Genomic DNA, 16335 nt, shown 5'->3' on the forward strand with positions numbered 1-16335 from the left:
AGACTAACCATGTGCATCGGTTCAGACTTCTAAGCCAAACAGTGGCTTAGCTCTCAGTTGCATGGCAACCACAAGGTTAGCTATATTTAAAAGTGATGTGCTAACGAGAGCAGTGTGTCTTCTTTGCATGATTCCGGCAAGCAATTGGATGGTAGAACTTTGTATCTGTTTGCACCTTGGGTAGAGAGCACTACCTCTACAGGAATAGATCTTGGAGGTTGCAAGAGCCTAAGTGACTGTGGCAAACCATTTTCTTCAGGGACTGGTGGCAGACTGCTTACCAGATGCAACTGAATAAATCTTGCACAATTGCACATTAAAGTTTTGCTTGCATTAGTAAGTAGCTGTGATCTGTTGGCACCTCCTATCTGACAAGAAATGCTTTCCACACAGCAGATGATCACTCTTCATTTGCGGGGACAATGTAGAGGAAGATACTCTCCGCTGTTTGTCCAAATGTTCTGTCTTGAAAAAGATAAGGTGCAGATACCTTTTCCAACTGCTTGCTAAAATGACTTATTGACCTACTCTGCAGAAGGTTCTGTGTGTATTTGCAAGCAGCGTTAAAAAGCTGTTCTTCTTACTGTTGCTAAATTGCACAGAAATATTCAAAACAGTAATTTGCTCTTTATTATGTTTGGTTTTTGGACTTGACAGTAAACTTTGAACTGGTACTGTTTTGTCGCTGAGCGCTGACTGGCTTTCTAGTCTGTCTGACAAAGTTCTGTGTCACTTGTTCAGAAAGCATTGGCCAAATAAATGGCATTGCCTAATTTGGACCCATGTACTAAAGTGGAATACTTTGTAATGAGTGCTGTGCTAACGGAAGAGTAGACATTAAGACTGTATAATGTGTATCAACCAAGTTTAGGAGCTAATGAATTGTGATTTTCTAGAGGATATTGTAAGGCAATTGCTCAAAGTAATAATTGTGATGGATTAGGTGATTATAGAAGATGAACATAAAATCAATGTTCTAACCCAGGTTGTTTCTTTCCTTTCTAATTCAGTACTTGCTGTGTAACTGCAATGTGCTCTAGCTACTCTAGTCAACAAGGCCTTGCAGCTTGAACCTCCCATGCACATTTATGTAGAAATTTGGAGAAGTTTGATGACACTTACTTCCAAGAAGGTGTGCATAGGGTTGCAGACTTAGAATAGTGTTTTGCAACCTATTTTCAGTCTTTTCATGAAGTTACTAAAAGCAGGTATCCATTTGTATTCCAGATATATGCAGGTGGGATTAGTTTGATGCCGTTAATAAGTCAAATAATTGGCAGACCTGTTTTGAAACAAACAGAACTGGAACAATGTCTGTAACAAGGCCGCCTTGTAGCTTTTAAAATTTATTTTAAAGGTGGTATAAGCTGTTAATGCAAACCTCAGTGGAGAAATTATCTCTCTTGCAGCAATTGCTCTGTGGGCAATTCGAAGAAATATATTAAGCATCTGCTGTTTTGCTTACTGCTGTCTGAGACAGGATTTTCAGTCGGATGAATCACTAAATGTACGAATCAAAATGCCAATTTCGAATGCTGTTCCAGCATCTCTGACTAATACTAGCAGAGCTGAATTGACATAAGAGGGGAGAATGTTGGTGTGGTAATAACTGGGCAAGTTATTAGTTCTCTTGTGTAAAGGATCACTGAGGGGGCCTTTCTGAAATGTGTGTGTTGAGGTCACCCATACATGTATGTATTTGTGGAACTTTTTACCCTGTCTTTTCCAGCAGGCTTTCAATCATTTTTATTTTGGGGCTTGAACAGCTGATGGAATCAGAATCATCACGTGAATATTTGGATAGCATGCAGCAGATGCTTTGTTCTTTTCCTGTGTATCTTCACAGGAAATTGCAGCCCAATTATATCTGGGTGAGGTCTTGTTCCGTCTTGCAAAGAAGAAAGCAGTTATTAGCAAGGAAATACTTTTCTCCCACATTCCACAACTGTTTTAATTCAGGTCTTCCCTAAAATGAGAATTTCACTGTCAACCCAGCCCATGTTAATTAGAGCTTGGCAATTACTTAAGTTCTTTGGCCCCAAACTAAATCTTTAGGAGCATTGAGCAGCTTCAGGGAGGTGTTCAGGGAGTTTTTAGTCCTGTTGGCCCTTGCACGACAGTTGTATAGCACTACATTCACTTACAGTCTTAGAAACTTGGATAGAAAATAATTCGCCACATGGCTCCTGGAACCTAGGTCACGGGTGCAAAAACACAAAGTCTAGTCGCCATTTTGTTCTTTTTACAAGAGTGACTTGCGCTGTGGCAGGGGGAGCGGTACTTCACTGCGCTGCAGTGTTCCTACTTTGGAGTTGGACAGGAAGGCTTTTCTCCTCCCATGCCCTCAGTGGCAGCTGTGGCAATATTATTATCGAGTCTCAGTAGCCATACATGGCAGCAAGACTTCTGGAAGTGCTCACATTCTGACAATCCTCCATTGCAAAATGCGCTAGCTAATTTCGATTGCTGATCATGTTTAGTAGGAGCTGGAGACCTCCAAGAGCTATGTGGTTTGGCAGGAAGGGCCACATTTCAGTGGCAGAACATCTGCTTTGCATGCAGAAGGATCCAGCATCTCCAAGTAGGGTTGGGAGAGACCTCCAGTCTGAAACCCTGGAGAATCTATGCTGATCGCTATAGACAATATTGAGCTAGCTCAAGCATAGGTAAACTCAGCCCTCCAGATGTTTTGGGACTACAACTCCCATCACTCCTGACCACTGGTCCTGTTAGATAGGGATGATGGGAGTTGTAGTCCCAAAACATCTGGAGGGCCGAGTTTGCCTATGCTTGAGCTAGAATCCGGTATGTCCAAAGTCTGTTTCGGGGGCCTAATCCGGTTTAATCTGGCCCCTGTGCCAGTTTATTTCCAATTTAGGGGTAAAATCATAAAAAAACTCAACAACTTCAATCCTTAAAAAAGGTTAACAACTTTGGTTGGCCCTTGGGTCGGCCCTTCACGGCCCTCTTTGAAAAAAGTTTGGACACCACTGAGATAGATGTACAAATGATCTGACTTGCTATGGCAACTTCCTGTGTTCCTAGCAGCCTCAGAACATGACTGGTAATACAGTCTTTCTGTTTTAAAAACAAGATAATCTTCCTCCTGAGTCTATTATTTTCTGTTCTGTACTCCATATTGGAGGTGGCCAGCTTAGAGTCTGCAGGCCATAAAGTGCCTGAAATAACTTTATGAGGCTCCCAGCAGTCCTGCCAAATTTGATTCAAGGTGTGGTTTAAGGTCCCCCCCCCTTCTCTCTCGCAGAAAAAGGAGCAATGCTCAGTTAAGACAAGGGACAGCAGCAGATCTACTTGGTGAGCAGAGCTTTGGGGAGGGGCTTTTGTTCCTTTGCAATCCTGTTGATGATCTCTCAGTAAGGTGTCTGCATTACGTTCCTATGAAGTTACTTCTGGTTGTACCAGTTTTGCTCAAGACCTTTATCATATGCGTGCGGGTTGGATTGTTTGATCCCTGAGAGTTTGGATGGAAGCTGCCTATCTTTGCTCTGTCCCTTCTGTACTAAAAGTGATTTCAGTTCTCGAAATAATGGTACTCATGTGATACCATCCACACCCAAGAGGGAAGTGTCATCAGGTTTGGGGAGCCCTGAGATTTGCAGAAGTACATGTCTGGATTGGGGAAAGGGGCCCTGTATGGTTTGAATGTGCTCAGTGGACATGGAATACTGACTAATTATACGGGGCAGGGTGAAAAAAAAATGGGAGGAAGGGGAATAGAGTGGAATATCCTGGACTGGCATGTTGTATACGGCAACATTTTGTTGCACATCCCATTTGTCTTCTGTAAAGTGTTTTCCTGGTGGGCAGATGCTATCTCCTGCTGGTTCTTTCACACATAGCCTAAACCTGTGCATATTTACCTGGAGGTGAATCCCACATGCGTACATGTGAGTGCAACTTTATGTAGAAACGTGGAGTCCGTCCCAAAGGTTTCACATTGTGAAATAAGCTTAGAACCCACTGGGGCAGAAAAGAAAATAATCTGATTATTTTATTGCCCTGCTAATCCCTCAGCATGTCAGCTTTCTCAGCGGATGAATTGTAGATGTTAAGGAAATAAATGTTTATAGACCTGAAGGTGATGGTCTCTGTTCCATTTGGTAGGGAGGCTTGTTCCAGGAGGGTACATGATACTTACCTTTCCTGTTGTATCTCAGTTTCATTGCAACATCCTCCCTAGAGGACTCTACCTTGCCCTTAGGGAAATGACAGAAGCCAATGCATTTTGCCCGACCTTTGAAATTATTGACATTTTAGCTGCTAGTTTTAGAGTTAGCTGATCGCCTGATGATAATGATCGTTGTTACTGGTTTTATTGTATGTGTTTATAGTCTCTACACTGCCCTGGGCGGTTGCATAACTGGAAGGTGATCTATAAAATTTAAAAATAATAATAATAACCTGCTTGAGTTGCTGAAGAACCGTAGCTCACATAGAAATCCTGACTGGCTAATCCATTTCCCCCCTCCCAAAGGCCTCTTGCTATCATCGTTTATAGCATGCTGTGCTGTATGTTTTATGTTTCATAACAGTGCAAGACCTAGTCTTCTCAAGGCTACTATTTTGACCCGGGACAACGGTACTGCTATGTTTTGTGGTGCTTGAATCATATTCTGCCCACGCTTTGTTATGAGAAATAATACTCATGTTCTAGGATTTCTGTTTTCTCATCTAGTTGTTACGCACAGCTTTTAAACTTTTGTTGAAATTGGGCTTCGTTGTGCAGGCCATGTGCCAGGCTAAACATATTCTCCAAAGCATCATAGAATCATGGAATTGCAGAGTTGGAAGGGACCACAAGGCTCATCTAGTCCAACCCCCTGCAATGCACAAATCTTTTGCCCAATGTGGGGTTCAAACCCACAACCCTGAGATTAAGAGTCTTATGCTGTACCAGCTGAGCCATCCCAGTATCAAATCAGACTTTGTTACTGTGTTTTATGTATGGTATGATGAACTGGAAGTAATGTGAATACAGTAACATGCTAACTTTCCTTCTATGCTTAAACTTGGACACGGTACCTCTGAAAACTGGCTGTCATAATTCTGTCCTCAGAATCTGTAACTCTCTGGTTCAACCCACCTTAATCCAGGTTTAGGCCATTTTAAACCACTTGATTCATGTTTTTAAATAGGTGGTGCCCACGGTGAGCTATTTAAAAAACCACAAAACACCTTCCTGATAAGCAGGCTTCAAAATCTTCCCTGCTTGTCCAAATCTGTTAGACAGCAATCTGAATCCCATTTACCTGGGAATAAGCCACGGTGAATTCAATGAGACTGACATCTGAGTGGACATAGTTAGGATTGCAGCCCATCAGTATACACCAAATGACCAGCACAGGCATTTAATGAGACCAGGCAGGCTAGTAAAAATAAAAACGAGGGCTAGTAACCTTTTGTAAACTTATTAGGCACGCTAACTGAACTTGCTTCACTTTGGTAGTTAGAATTTTGCATCTGAGTATCTTGTGTTCTGATTTTAGAGAAAAGCTGTGTTTTGTGTCTTTGCTTTGTGTGGGAAATAACTTGATGGGATAAGGAAGGAAAGTCTGCTTTGCCTTTTCTTCCTTTCCCACAGAAACCAAGGCAATGCTATGAACTCTTCAAGCTTGCTTTGAACTTTGCAATTCGGTCCCAGAGGTGGAAGCAGCCAACTGTCTGTCGCCAATGAATTTTTCGTCGGGTCCTTTGAACACTTTCTGCTTACCAGAGATTCTTGTTCTCTCTCTTTGTATTAAAAGCATGTAATTTAGCAAATTTAGTTTGGCTGCCTGGCTTGTCTCGAGGTCTTCCAGAAACTAAACAATAAAGCTAAATTGCTTTCTGTTTGAGAAACTGTAAGAAGAAATTGTGACGGTGAAGAGGGAGGAGATACCAATGATCAAAGAGTGACTAGGCACCAAGAGATGTGGTTTTTCCCTTCCTTATTAGCAGTTCTGTCCCCCTCCCAATAATATTTTACTAAGTTGTTTTTCATAATACAGTACAAGAAAAAGTAACCTAAATAAAAACAAAAAAAGAAAGAGAAAATAAAATGCAGAGTCCTCTCTTAAAGGTCGATCTTAACCTTAGTCTCACATAGAAAGGGGTGAGCTTTCATTTCTTCCCCCAATCGCCCACTCTGGGAGATCTTCCCTTCTCTGCCCCTCATAAAGGGTCCTTCACCTTCCTGTGTATATAATCCCAATAAAACTCCCAGAGTAGAGGACACCAAGAAAAACAAAAGGGGAGGGGGAAGAGAAGAAGGAATATAAACAGAATAGAAGCAAAAGGAAAAACAGAGAGACGAAAAGGACTTATGATTTTCCATCTGTCAAAGAGTATTAGTAGTTCTGTATAGAAAAAGATATTCCCTTGCAAACGTTTCACAGTCACCCTTGGAAAAAAAAAAAGCTGCTTATTGATTTTAAGGCGTTCTCTATTTATCTAAATATTTGGCCATGCTCTGGCAGTTGCAGCTTCATTTACCAGTGCAGATAATCCATGTAGCATATTTTTTATGCATCATGTCATAACTTCCTCATACATTTTCTCTCTTGGGATAGGGAGGCCAAGTGCAAATCATTTTTTTTTTAATCAGGGGCGTTTGCAGAGGAAATGAGTGACTTATCTCAGGACTTGATAGTAGGTCCTCTAGAGAGTGATCTTGTCTGTAAATTAGGCTGTGCCATACAGCTCCTACCAATAAACTAGAGAGCCCAGCAAGAGATCAAAGTTCTTGGTTGGTTTGCTGCTGTTCATGCTTAAGGGAGAAGCAAAAGGGAAAAATCGGCATTCACAGTAAATGATTGTCTACTGCAAACCAGAGTTTACTGTCCATAGTTTACAGTGATGTGCAAATTGGGCATATGAGCTTTGTAGCTCTAAATTTCAGTTAGACAAATGTTTTTAAATCTTTATTGTGATATGCGTTGAATTCTAACTGTGGTATACATTTTATGTGAGCCTCTATTATAAGGTGTTGATTAACCTACAAGGCTTTGGGGGTTTTTTGTATTGCAAAAAGGCACACAAAATATACAGTGGTACCTCGGGTTAAGTACTTACCGTATTTTCCGCTCTATAAGACGCATCAGACCATAAGACGCACCTTGTTTTTGGAGGAGGAAAACAAGAAAAAAAATATTCTGAATCCCAGAAGCCAGAACAGCAAGAGGGATCGCTGCACAGTGAAAGCAGCAATCCTTCTTGCTGTTCTGGCTTCTGGGATAGCTGCACAGCCTGCATTCACTCCATAAGACGCACGCACATTTCCCCTTACTTTTTAGGAGGGAAAAAGTGAGTCTTATAGAGCAAAAAATACGGTAATTCGTTCCGGAGGTCCGTACTTAACCTGAAACTGTTCTTAACCTGAAGCACCACTTTAGCTAATGGGGCTGCCTGCTGCTGCCACGCCGCTGTAGCACGATTTCTGTTCTCATCCTGAAGCAAAGTTCTTAACCTGAAGCACTATTTCTGGGTTAGCAGAGTCTGTAACCTGAAGCGTATGTAACCCGAGGTAGCACCGTATACCCCTCCATTCCAAACACTTGGATAGGTGCATGTGTTCTCAAACGGGAAAACCGATTTGGTTTTATGTTTGACTTGCTAGCATTTGTACACTTTATTAGGGAGGGGCAATAGCACAAGCGTGGAGCATATGTTGTGCATGCAGAATGTCTCTTCTTCGGTTCCTAGCATCTTCAGTTAAAAAGGGATCAGGCAGCTCAGCTTCCCAATGTTTTGGATGATAGCCTCCACTGGCCCCAGCCAGCATGGTCAAAGGTCAGGGAGAATGGGAATTTTTATCCAAAACATTTGGAACATACCATGCTAAGGGTGGCGGAGGCAAGTGTTGATATAAAAAAATCTCTGACTGAAATCTTGGAGGGTTGACAGAGAAGGCACATAGCAATCTTACATCAGGTTGTTCAGAACTGATTGTAGCCTTTCTTTTCCTATTCTTTTCTAGTAGAATATTTATCAAATAGGTTTTGGGGTTGAATAGAATCCAGCAATATCTTGGGGTTGGGAGGGAATGCCGCACAGTGGATGTTTTGGGGAGACTTCCAATGTGTAGAATAGGTACCGAAAATTAGGTGAACCTTATCTTCCATTGAAATCAGCAGGAACCCTATCCCCGTCTGAAACATTGAATTCAGTGGAAAACAAGCACATCCAAATACCTTGTTCTGTGTGTCCTTGAAAACCACAGTACTTCAGGTAGAACCTGTTTGTTCGTTGAGTGTTTGCCAAATGTGGGTAAACTTTGGAGCATTTGCTCTCATACATGATACAGGGTTTTATGTAGAGGAAAAATTAATCTGAAAGGCATCAATGCGTCTCTCTCTCTTTCTCTCTCTCATGTTTGCACACTTATGCTCCTGCTACAGTTGCTCCCCAGAACTCCCAGGGTGTGTATGTGTGTGTGTGTGTGTGTGTGCAGTAAAACACAACGTTGGGTGTTAATCATTACAGGCAAAATGCTAAAACCCTAAAAACTATATTAATCATGGGTAATAAAATTTCTCAAAAGTTTCTGGGGATAAAAAGGAGTTTCAAAGGGAAAGCAGAGCTAGCTTGATGAATTTATTTAAGAACTTAACACAGCAATGGCGTCACTTGCTGAAAAGACTCTGCTTCCTCATCTTAACTCTGTACACTGAAAGCATATTTTATATAGGCACTGAATATATCAGCCTGCCTCAGACCATTTTTGCATGTCATGGTAACCCATAGACCATAGTTTGCTGTGCACAAACAAATCTTCCTTCCTTCCTTCCTTCCTTCCTTCCTTCCTTCCTTCCTTCCTTCCTTCCTTCCTATTCACTCCAGTAAGAAACAAACCACAATCCCTGGCTTTGCATTGCATCTAAATCTTTTGCCATTAGTGACTTTACCAATTGTGGTTCGTTGGAGCAAAACAAACCGTAATCCCTGGTCTGCACATAACACAGTTAGCACAGAGGAGAGAAAAAGTTCCGGTAAGATGGTTCATTACCTCTGCAACATATAATTATGGCTTATTGTGACATGTGAATGAATCTCTCCTTGTAACTCAGCATTGCGGTCTCCTGAGATCTCAGTTGTGGTACCACAGCACCTTCAGACACCCTCTTGGTCACCTGTCCCTTCAAAAATAAATAAACTGAAGATTGGGTTTTTGGTGCATTTTTGAGTTGTTTGTTGGTGGGTTGCCTTCTGTTGGTTTTGGAGTGTGTAGGTTTTGCCATTGTTTGGGGTGTGAGGTGGTGGTTTCACAGCATCACCAGTATTGCTTTTGGGAAATGGGTATTTTGTGATGCCCACAACAGTTTCTTAGATTTCCAAATGTGCTTGAGGCCCCAAAAGTCTGGGGACCCCTGGTGTACTCTGATGGGGAGTGGTTCTCCAGAGGTCTTTCCCAGCACCTACTAACTAAGGTATTTTTCATAGTAAATGCCGGTGCGCCCTTTTGCATGGGAATCATGGGCTCTTTTTACTGGGCCACAACCCACCTGTGTTGTTGTGATGTGAACGCTTCACAGTTTCTTTCTCATGTTCCATTGAACTTGTTTGCCACACGAGGCTGTGTCTTAGAGACCCCCTGCGCACACCTGCTGACTCTGTAGCAAAACATATACTGAAGGTAAGCTGAAACCAGGCACAGGCATTAAAACCTCACTGGGAAGCCCTGCCTACATATTCCGGGACATAACATAGTTAAACATCTAGATTGTTTGGCTTACCTCCCTGTGTGAAGATGTGTTAATTGATGGTAAATTATTAACAGAACCACCATCCTAAAAGAGGGGCAGTGTCATCTCTTAATGAACTAAGTGTTTCAAAATGTGCTGGAAGCTTTTTTGTTTCGCAGAACTCCTGTCTAAGCAAAATAAGTGGTCAAACATTAAAAGGAAAAAAGCAATAATAGATTTCAGTACCTTTGAATTGTGCACTGTTTTCTCTGAGTCATTAAGACCACAGTACCTTTCTCCTTGGTACACTGTGTTTTTCATTTGGCACAGACTTTGGCTTAGCATGATGTGCAAACCAGACTATGCCTTCGCACAAGCAAGCAAACAATAGATTTCCAGAGCAAAGATCATGATCGCCGTGTCTTCCCTTGATCCTGCTATACTATCCGGGGCTAAACCATGGCTTAGGGTTGTGGTACATCTGAACCTGGGCCTGTGGTTTGTCTTGCTGCAGAGAAACCATACAGTTGAACCAAGGTTTGTTACTGGTTTGCCACTCATGGTTTGTCTGCAGCAAGACAAACATCAAATCCTGGTTTGGGCATTAGGTTCTGTCAAGCCATAGTTTTTAGGACTGGGTACCGCAGCAGGATCAGGACTGAGGGAATAGCTTAAGTGCTCTGATATATGCTCCAAGAACCTGCATGTTAGTACAAGCAAGAAAAGCCATGGTTTGGCTTAGAGTTACATGAGAACTGGCCAGTGTTCAGCTAGTAATGTGCTTCATTTAACTACTGAGGATTAAATAACTCCCAGGTTTCTTGAATGGATTTGAGATTTTTAGCATCTACTCCTTTGCTTCCCTTTAACTAAGCTTCACATTTTACAGTTCTTTTAAACGTTTCTGTATTGGGTTTTTCTGGACAGTTTTCCATTTCCTAACTTGTTACTGCCTCCAAACAGCTTAACTGTTATGTTAGTCAGACAATGCTTTTGATTGGAGCTGGGGGCTCTGTTATACAGTGGTTCCGCTCCTTTCTCCTGGGCCATGTCCAGAAAGTGGTGGTGGGGAATGAGTGTTCAGACCCCTGGGCTCTCACTTGTGCAGTGCCTCAGGGTTCTGTCCCTTCCCCCAATCTTTTCAACATCTACATGCAGCCACTGGGAGAGATCATCAGGGGGTTCGGGTTGGGTTTTCAGCAATATGCAGATGATACCCCGCTCTACTTCTCCATCAAATCAGAACCAGTGAAGGTGGTGAATGTCCTGTGTGAGTTCCTGGAGGTGGTTGGAGGATGGATGGCGGCTAACGGATTGCAGTTGAATCCTGACAATACAGAAGTACTCTTTTTGGGGGACGGGGTGGGCAGGTGTGTGGGACTCCCTTGTCCTGAATGGGGCAACTGTGCCCCTGAAGGAGCAGGTGCACAGCCAGGGAGTCATTTTGGATTCACAGCTGTCCATGAAGGCGCAGGTCAATTCTGTGTCCAGGGCAGCTGTCTACCAGCTCCATCTGGTACGCAGATTGAGACTCTACCTGTCCGAGGACTGTCTCACCAGAGTGGTGCATGCTCTAGTTATTTCCCGCTTGGACTACTGCAACACGCTCTACGTGGGGCTATCTTTGAAACTACAATTAATCCAGAATGCAGCAGCTAGACAGGTGACTGGGAGTGGTCGCCGAGACCACATAACACCGGTCTTGAAAGACCTACATTGGCTCCCAGTACGTTTCCGAGCACAGTTCAAAGTGTTGGTGCCCATCAGATGTCAAAGAGATGATAGGTCTATTGTAAAATGTATTTTATTTGACTTCTGACGCTCCTGATACCAAGGGTTACCAAGAGGCAGGTAACATGTTTCTTATTCTGCTCTGTTGCTGGTTCTCAACATCTGGTTAGAATAAAAATGTGCTGCTTCCAGAGTGTGCAGAGACTGAGACTTTGGTGAGTCACTAGAGAATTGACTTCTAAAGTTGAGGTTACCTGAAGCACCAGTTTCATGTCCTTACAGTCCTGTTGTGTTTTTATTTGCATCTAGATTTTAGTTTTGCCCAGGCATTTTGATAACTGCGTTTTTCCTCTTGGTGTTTTTTTCATGACTGTTTCTATTCAACAGTAATGCCCCCCTTTATAAGACAGACTGTTCTTTCAGAAACTGAGGCTTTCTGGTTGATTTGTATAATGAACGTTGGAAGGTTTGGGACTTGAGTTCTGTATCATCTTTGTGCAGCTAATAGCGGCAAGTAACTGTATATAATTTATGTGGATTTGCACTTTCCCATTCCATAAAGACGCTTAAGTAAAGCATATATTGACAGTGAAGGCTTCTTGTTAGCATTGCAATTATATATCTAAAAAACAGGATGGAAAATAAAATATTGTGAAGACTGGAGAAAATTGAGATACATGATTGAATGTGTATAATGTTTACGGAGTAATAGGAATACAGTTTAGACTCTCCATGCTAATCTGTGCGTTCCAAGCTGCCAACTTGATATGATATGGAAGATCGCTGATCAGGATCTCCCAGTTTTTATTGATTTGCTGTCCCATATGGCTGCTTTGAACACCAGATGTCCTTCTAACTTACCCTCTCCCATTGACAAAACTGCTAGTAGCTCTGCAGAGAAAAATGGATAGGTGCCATATGAGTTTAAGTTTCACCCCATAGAGCTAATAGCTTTCTTTTTGGGGGGGGGTCCTCTGTGCTTGTTTGTAGGAATGTGATTTAGATTAGAAAATGACACCACCTTCTTCACTTCCCAGATCTTTGAAGTAATCCTACGGGACTGCTAATTATTAGATGGAAAACCACCAACGAACCCCTTCTCCCAATGGAAAGACCATACTCACTGATATCCCCCTGTAATTCTGCTTTGGCCCTTTGCATGAGGCAACTTACGTTTGTTAGCCTGTGGGATCTGGCATTGGGGCAAAATGGCTGCAGTGCTGGTTGATACTTGTGACATTTACTGAAAAATGATGTCATGGTTAAGTGGGATAGCCACCTGTTTTTGACCGAAGAGGACCAGAGATAGCAAATACGTTGTGCTGCTGTTATATTATGATTTAGATTTCGTATCCACCCTTCGCCACAAGGTGCCAGAGTGGGTCACAGCAATGGAACCTGCCTCCCTCAATTCAGTATTAAAGTTAAAATTTGCAGTCAGCATCATAGGGTAGGTCCTACAAATACATCTCTCGGGCATCAACAACAAAGATTAAGTACACGATAGAAGTGTACAGTGGAAGTTCCAGGTTCACCTTTGTGGTGAGAGGATTTTACAACATGATGTTGTTGTTGTTGAGTCGTTTACTCGTGTCCGACTCTTCGTGACCCCATGGACCAGAGCACGCCAGGCCCTCCTGTCTTCATTTTACAACATAGGGGCTGCCATAGAAAATGCCCTCTCCCAAGTTGTTCCCAAAAACTTCGGTCAGTGGTGAAGCTACCAAGAGGGCCCCTTCTGCCCATTTTAACACCCGAGAAAGTCTGTAGGGCATTTCAGATATTTGGGGCCCGAGCTGTTTGGGGCTTTAAATCCATCACTGAATTTGGCTCAGAACTGACCTGGCAGCCATCGCAACTGATGTCTTCCCACTCTTCCTTTAAATGTTTGTGGAGGGACATGGTCCTAAATAACCATTTCCTATGTTTAACCATAGGACTATACCGCCTCCAATCACCTCCTTTCACAGCAATGAAATTTACGACCCTCCGCACCTCTCCCATAACAACACACAACTGTTGCTAGTTTCAACCATAGACTTGTCTTGTGACCCTGTTTGCAAGGTACATTCTGTTGCCCTTTTAAAATTTGCTCCTCCAAAACAGTCTTGCAACAACCAAGTCTGTGCAAGTTACTGTTGTTTTATGACAAAAAAAATTCCTTCCAGTAGCACCTTAAAGACCAACTAAGTTAGTTCTTGGTATGAGCTTTCGTGTGCATGCACACTTCTTCAGATACACTGTGTATCTGAAGAAGTGTGCATGCACACGAAAGCTCATACCAAGAACTAACTTAGTTGGTCTTTAAGGTGCTACTGGAAGGAATTTTTTTTGTTTTGACTATGGCAGACCAACACGGCTACCTATCTGTAACTGTTGTTTTATGACTCCATCTTTTCCCACAAGTGCCTTCTATTTGGTTTTTTGTTTTGGTTTGTTTTTGCATTATCACTCGACCCTCTTGCTGTTTACAAAAGCTTCTCTGCTTGATTGATTGGCAGCAATTCTCACCTGCCCGGTCATTTTTCTTCTTCTTTTGTCTGGAAGGCAGTATATAGTAAATAAACAGAACTGTGTGTGAATGATCAGGAAGCAAGGTGTGTCCTGTTGAATAATTCCTGCAGAAGTAACCAGTGTTGCTTGCCTTTGTTCAGGTGAAGTCATCTGAAAGAAGCCCCCTCCCCCAACCTCTTTTAGGGTAAAGGCACCTGATACAGCATCAGTGAAATACAGTGGTACCTCGGGTTACATACACTTCAGGTTACATACACTTCAGGTTACAGACTCCGCTAACCCAGAAATAGTACCTTGGGTTAAGAACTTTGCTTCAGGATGAGAACAGAAATCGTGTGGCGGCAGCAGGAGGCCCCATTAGCTAAAGTGGTGCTTCAGGTTAAGAACAGTTTCAGGTTAAGAACAGACCTCCGGAACGGATTAGGTACTTAACCCGAGGTACCACTATAGTCTATGAGAGCCCCTTGATCCCTGAAGTTTTTTGAAGAAATATTTGCCAACCCTGGCTAAACATTTTCTTTCTTTCTTTCTTTCAGTTGGCAAACACGAGCTGACTGGGCACAAAGTGGCCGTGAAGATCTTGAACAGGCAGAAGATTCGCAGCCTTGATGTGGTGGGGAAAATCCGCAGAGAGATTCAGAACCTGAAGCTTTTCCGGCATCCGCACATAATCAAGCTGTAAGTTCACGGGTGTTTCCGTTCAAGAATAATCTCTCTGACGCTGGGTGTTCCTTGAGAAATGGAGCTCTCCCGTTCAATGGGCAAAATGAATGTTGGCAGGTTTTCTGGTGTGATTCTTGTTTCTTCTTTGTGCTATAAACCAGTCATGGCAAGCAACCATTTATAACTCACAGGGAGCCGGAAGGCACTTGGCTAAAACGTCGAGTGAAGGCTTTTTTAGTCGCACAATAACAAGGATGGAAAATAACTCCCTTGGGGAAGTCAGTGGAAGCAAGGCTTGAATATGTGTGTGTGTGTGGGGGGGTGTATTTTAGTACTAGGTAATGCAGTTGCCCCATGGCAAGCAGTTAAACATCTACCTATTATGGTGTGTATCCTCTTCTGACTACCTGCTTGTGTTGCAACTGCAGTAGGTCTTAGGAGCCAATATCACGATTTTTAATTAAATGTATGCACCACCTTTCTACAAATGTATACAAGGTGGCTTACGCAAAAACGACACAGTACCAAATAAGACAAAAGTGCAACCTATAAGCAAGACAAAGTGCAATCTAAAAAGCAAAACCAGCAAGCAGCAGATCACACCGTAGAAGATCAGGGGCCATAAGACTCTCACCTCTTCCCTTCCTCTGATTCCAATTTCTTCCGCAAGCCTTAACCAGGGTTCTCTCTTGACCAGGGTTTGCAACCAGGTTCTGAAACAGCTTCCAATGTTAAGAAGGGGTTTCTTTAGCAGTACAGTGGTGCCTCGCAAGACGAAAAGAATCCGTTCCATGAGGCTCTTCGTATAGCGGTTTTTTCATCTTGCGAAGCAAGCCCATTGACAGCTTAGTGGATTAGCGCTATTAGCGGTTTAGCGGCTTTTAGCAATCAGCTGTTAAGCGGCTTATCAGCGGATCAGCTGTTAAGCGGCTTAGCGGCTTAGGAAAAGGGGGAGAAAGCGGGGGGAAACCGCGGGAACTCGCAAGATTTTTTCGTCTTGCGAAGCAACCCCATAGGGAAATTCGTTTTCCGAAGCGCCTCCAAAACGGAAAACCCTTTTGTCTAGCAGGTTTTCCGTCTTGCGAGGCGTTCGTCTTGCGGGGCACCACTGTAACACTCAGTGCTGATGTAATGCAACATCACGGTTAAGGCAGAGGGAGCCTTGTGAGGTATGGCAAAGGTCAGGGAGACGGATTGCATGATCCTGAGTTCCCCTAAAAATCTTGTAACCATGGTTCAAAACACCAGTAGTGGTATATTTGCATTGCTTCTATGTGCCTCATCCTTTTACAACACACAGTCCATCCAAGGTATAACCTAGTTGATCTAGAACCTGCTTTCTCAGAATCTCCTCTTCTTGTTTTGATTCTGTCCCTAGCTGTGGAAGCTTTTGCCATAGTCAAGTCATGCTGCCTCTTTGGTGATGTGCGGTAATATAGACTTGGTGGTTGAAATGTTTTCCCCAGCTCCAGACAGTAGTACTGCATATTTTCTTTGGTCCAGGATAGTCCAAAGCAGTCACTGAAGACTTTCAGGAGTCTGGGGCATCAATCAAAGCTACCATGGATTCCCTCCAGGTGCCATAGGTTTGCTCTGCATTTTTTACTGACTCAGAAAATCCTGTGATAGCTGCATGTGTAAAGGAAAGGCCTGAGGCAAATCCTCTGAATGTGAAAGTAAGCTCCATTGAACCTGATGAAGCTTCACTTCTAGATAAGCATATGTATTATTTGGTTGCTCATCCATA

General features: G+C 42.8%; 1 protein-coding gene across 1 annotated transcript in view; it reads left to right on the plus strand.

Annotated features, from left to right (window-relative positions):
- The window catches only part of PRKAA1 (protein kinase AMP-activated catalytic subunit alpha 1), a 36329-nt gene that overhangs the window by 2557 nt on the left and 17437 nt on the right, over positions 1-16335 (plus strand). The window contains exon 2 of the mRNA XM_081929801.1: positions 14462-14603. Within this exon, the coding sequence (XP_081785927.1) occupies positions 14462-14603 (142 nt within the window). The remainder of the gene's footprint in view (positions 1-14461; positions 14604-16335) is intronic.

The sequence above is a fragment of the Podarcis melisellensis genome (genome assembly GCF_964234715.1).
Source record: "Podarcis melisellensis genome assembly, chromosome: 11".
Lineage (NCBI taxonomy): Eukaryota > Metazoa > Chordata > Lepidosauria > Squamata > Lacertidae > Podarcis > Podarcis melisellensis.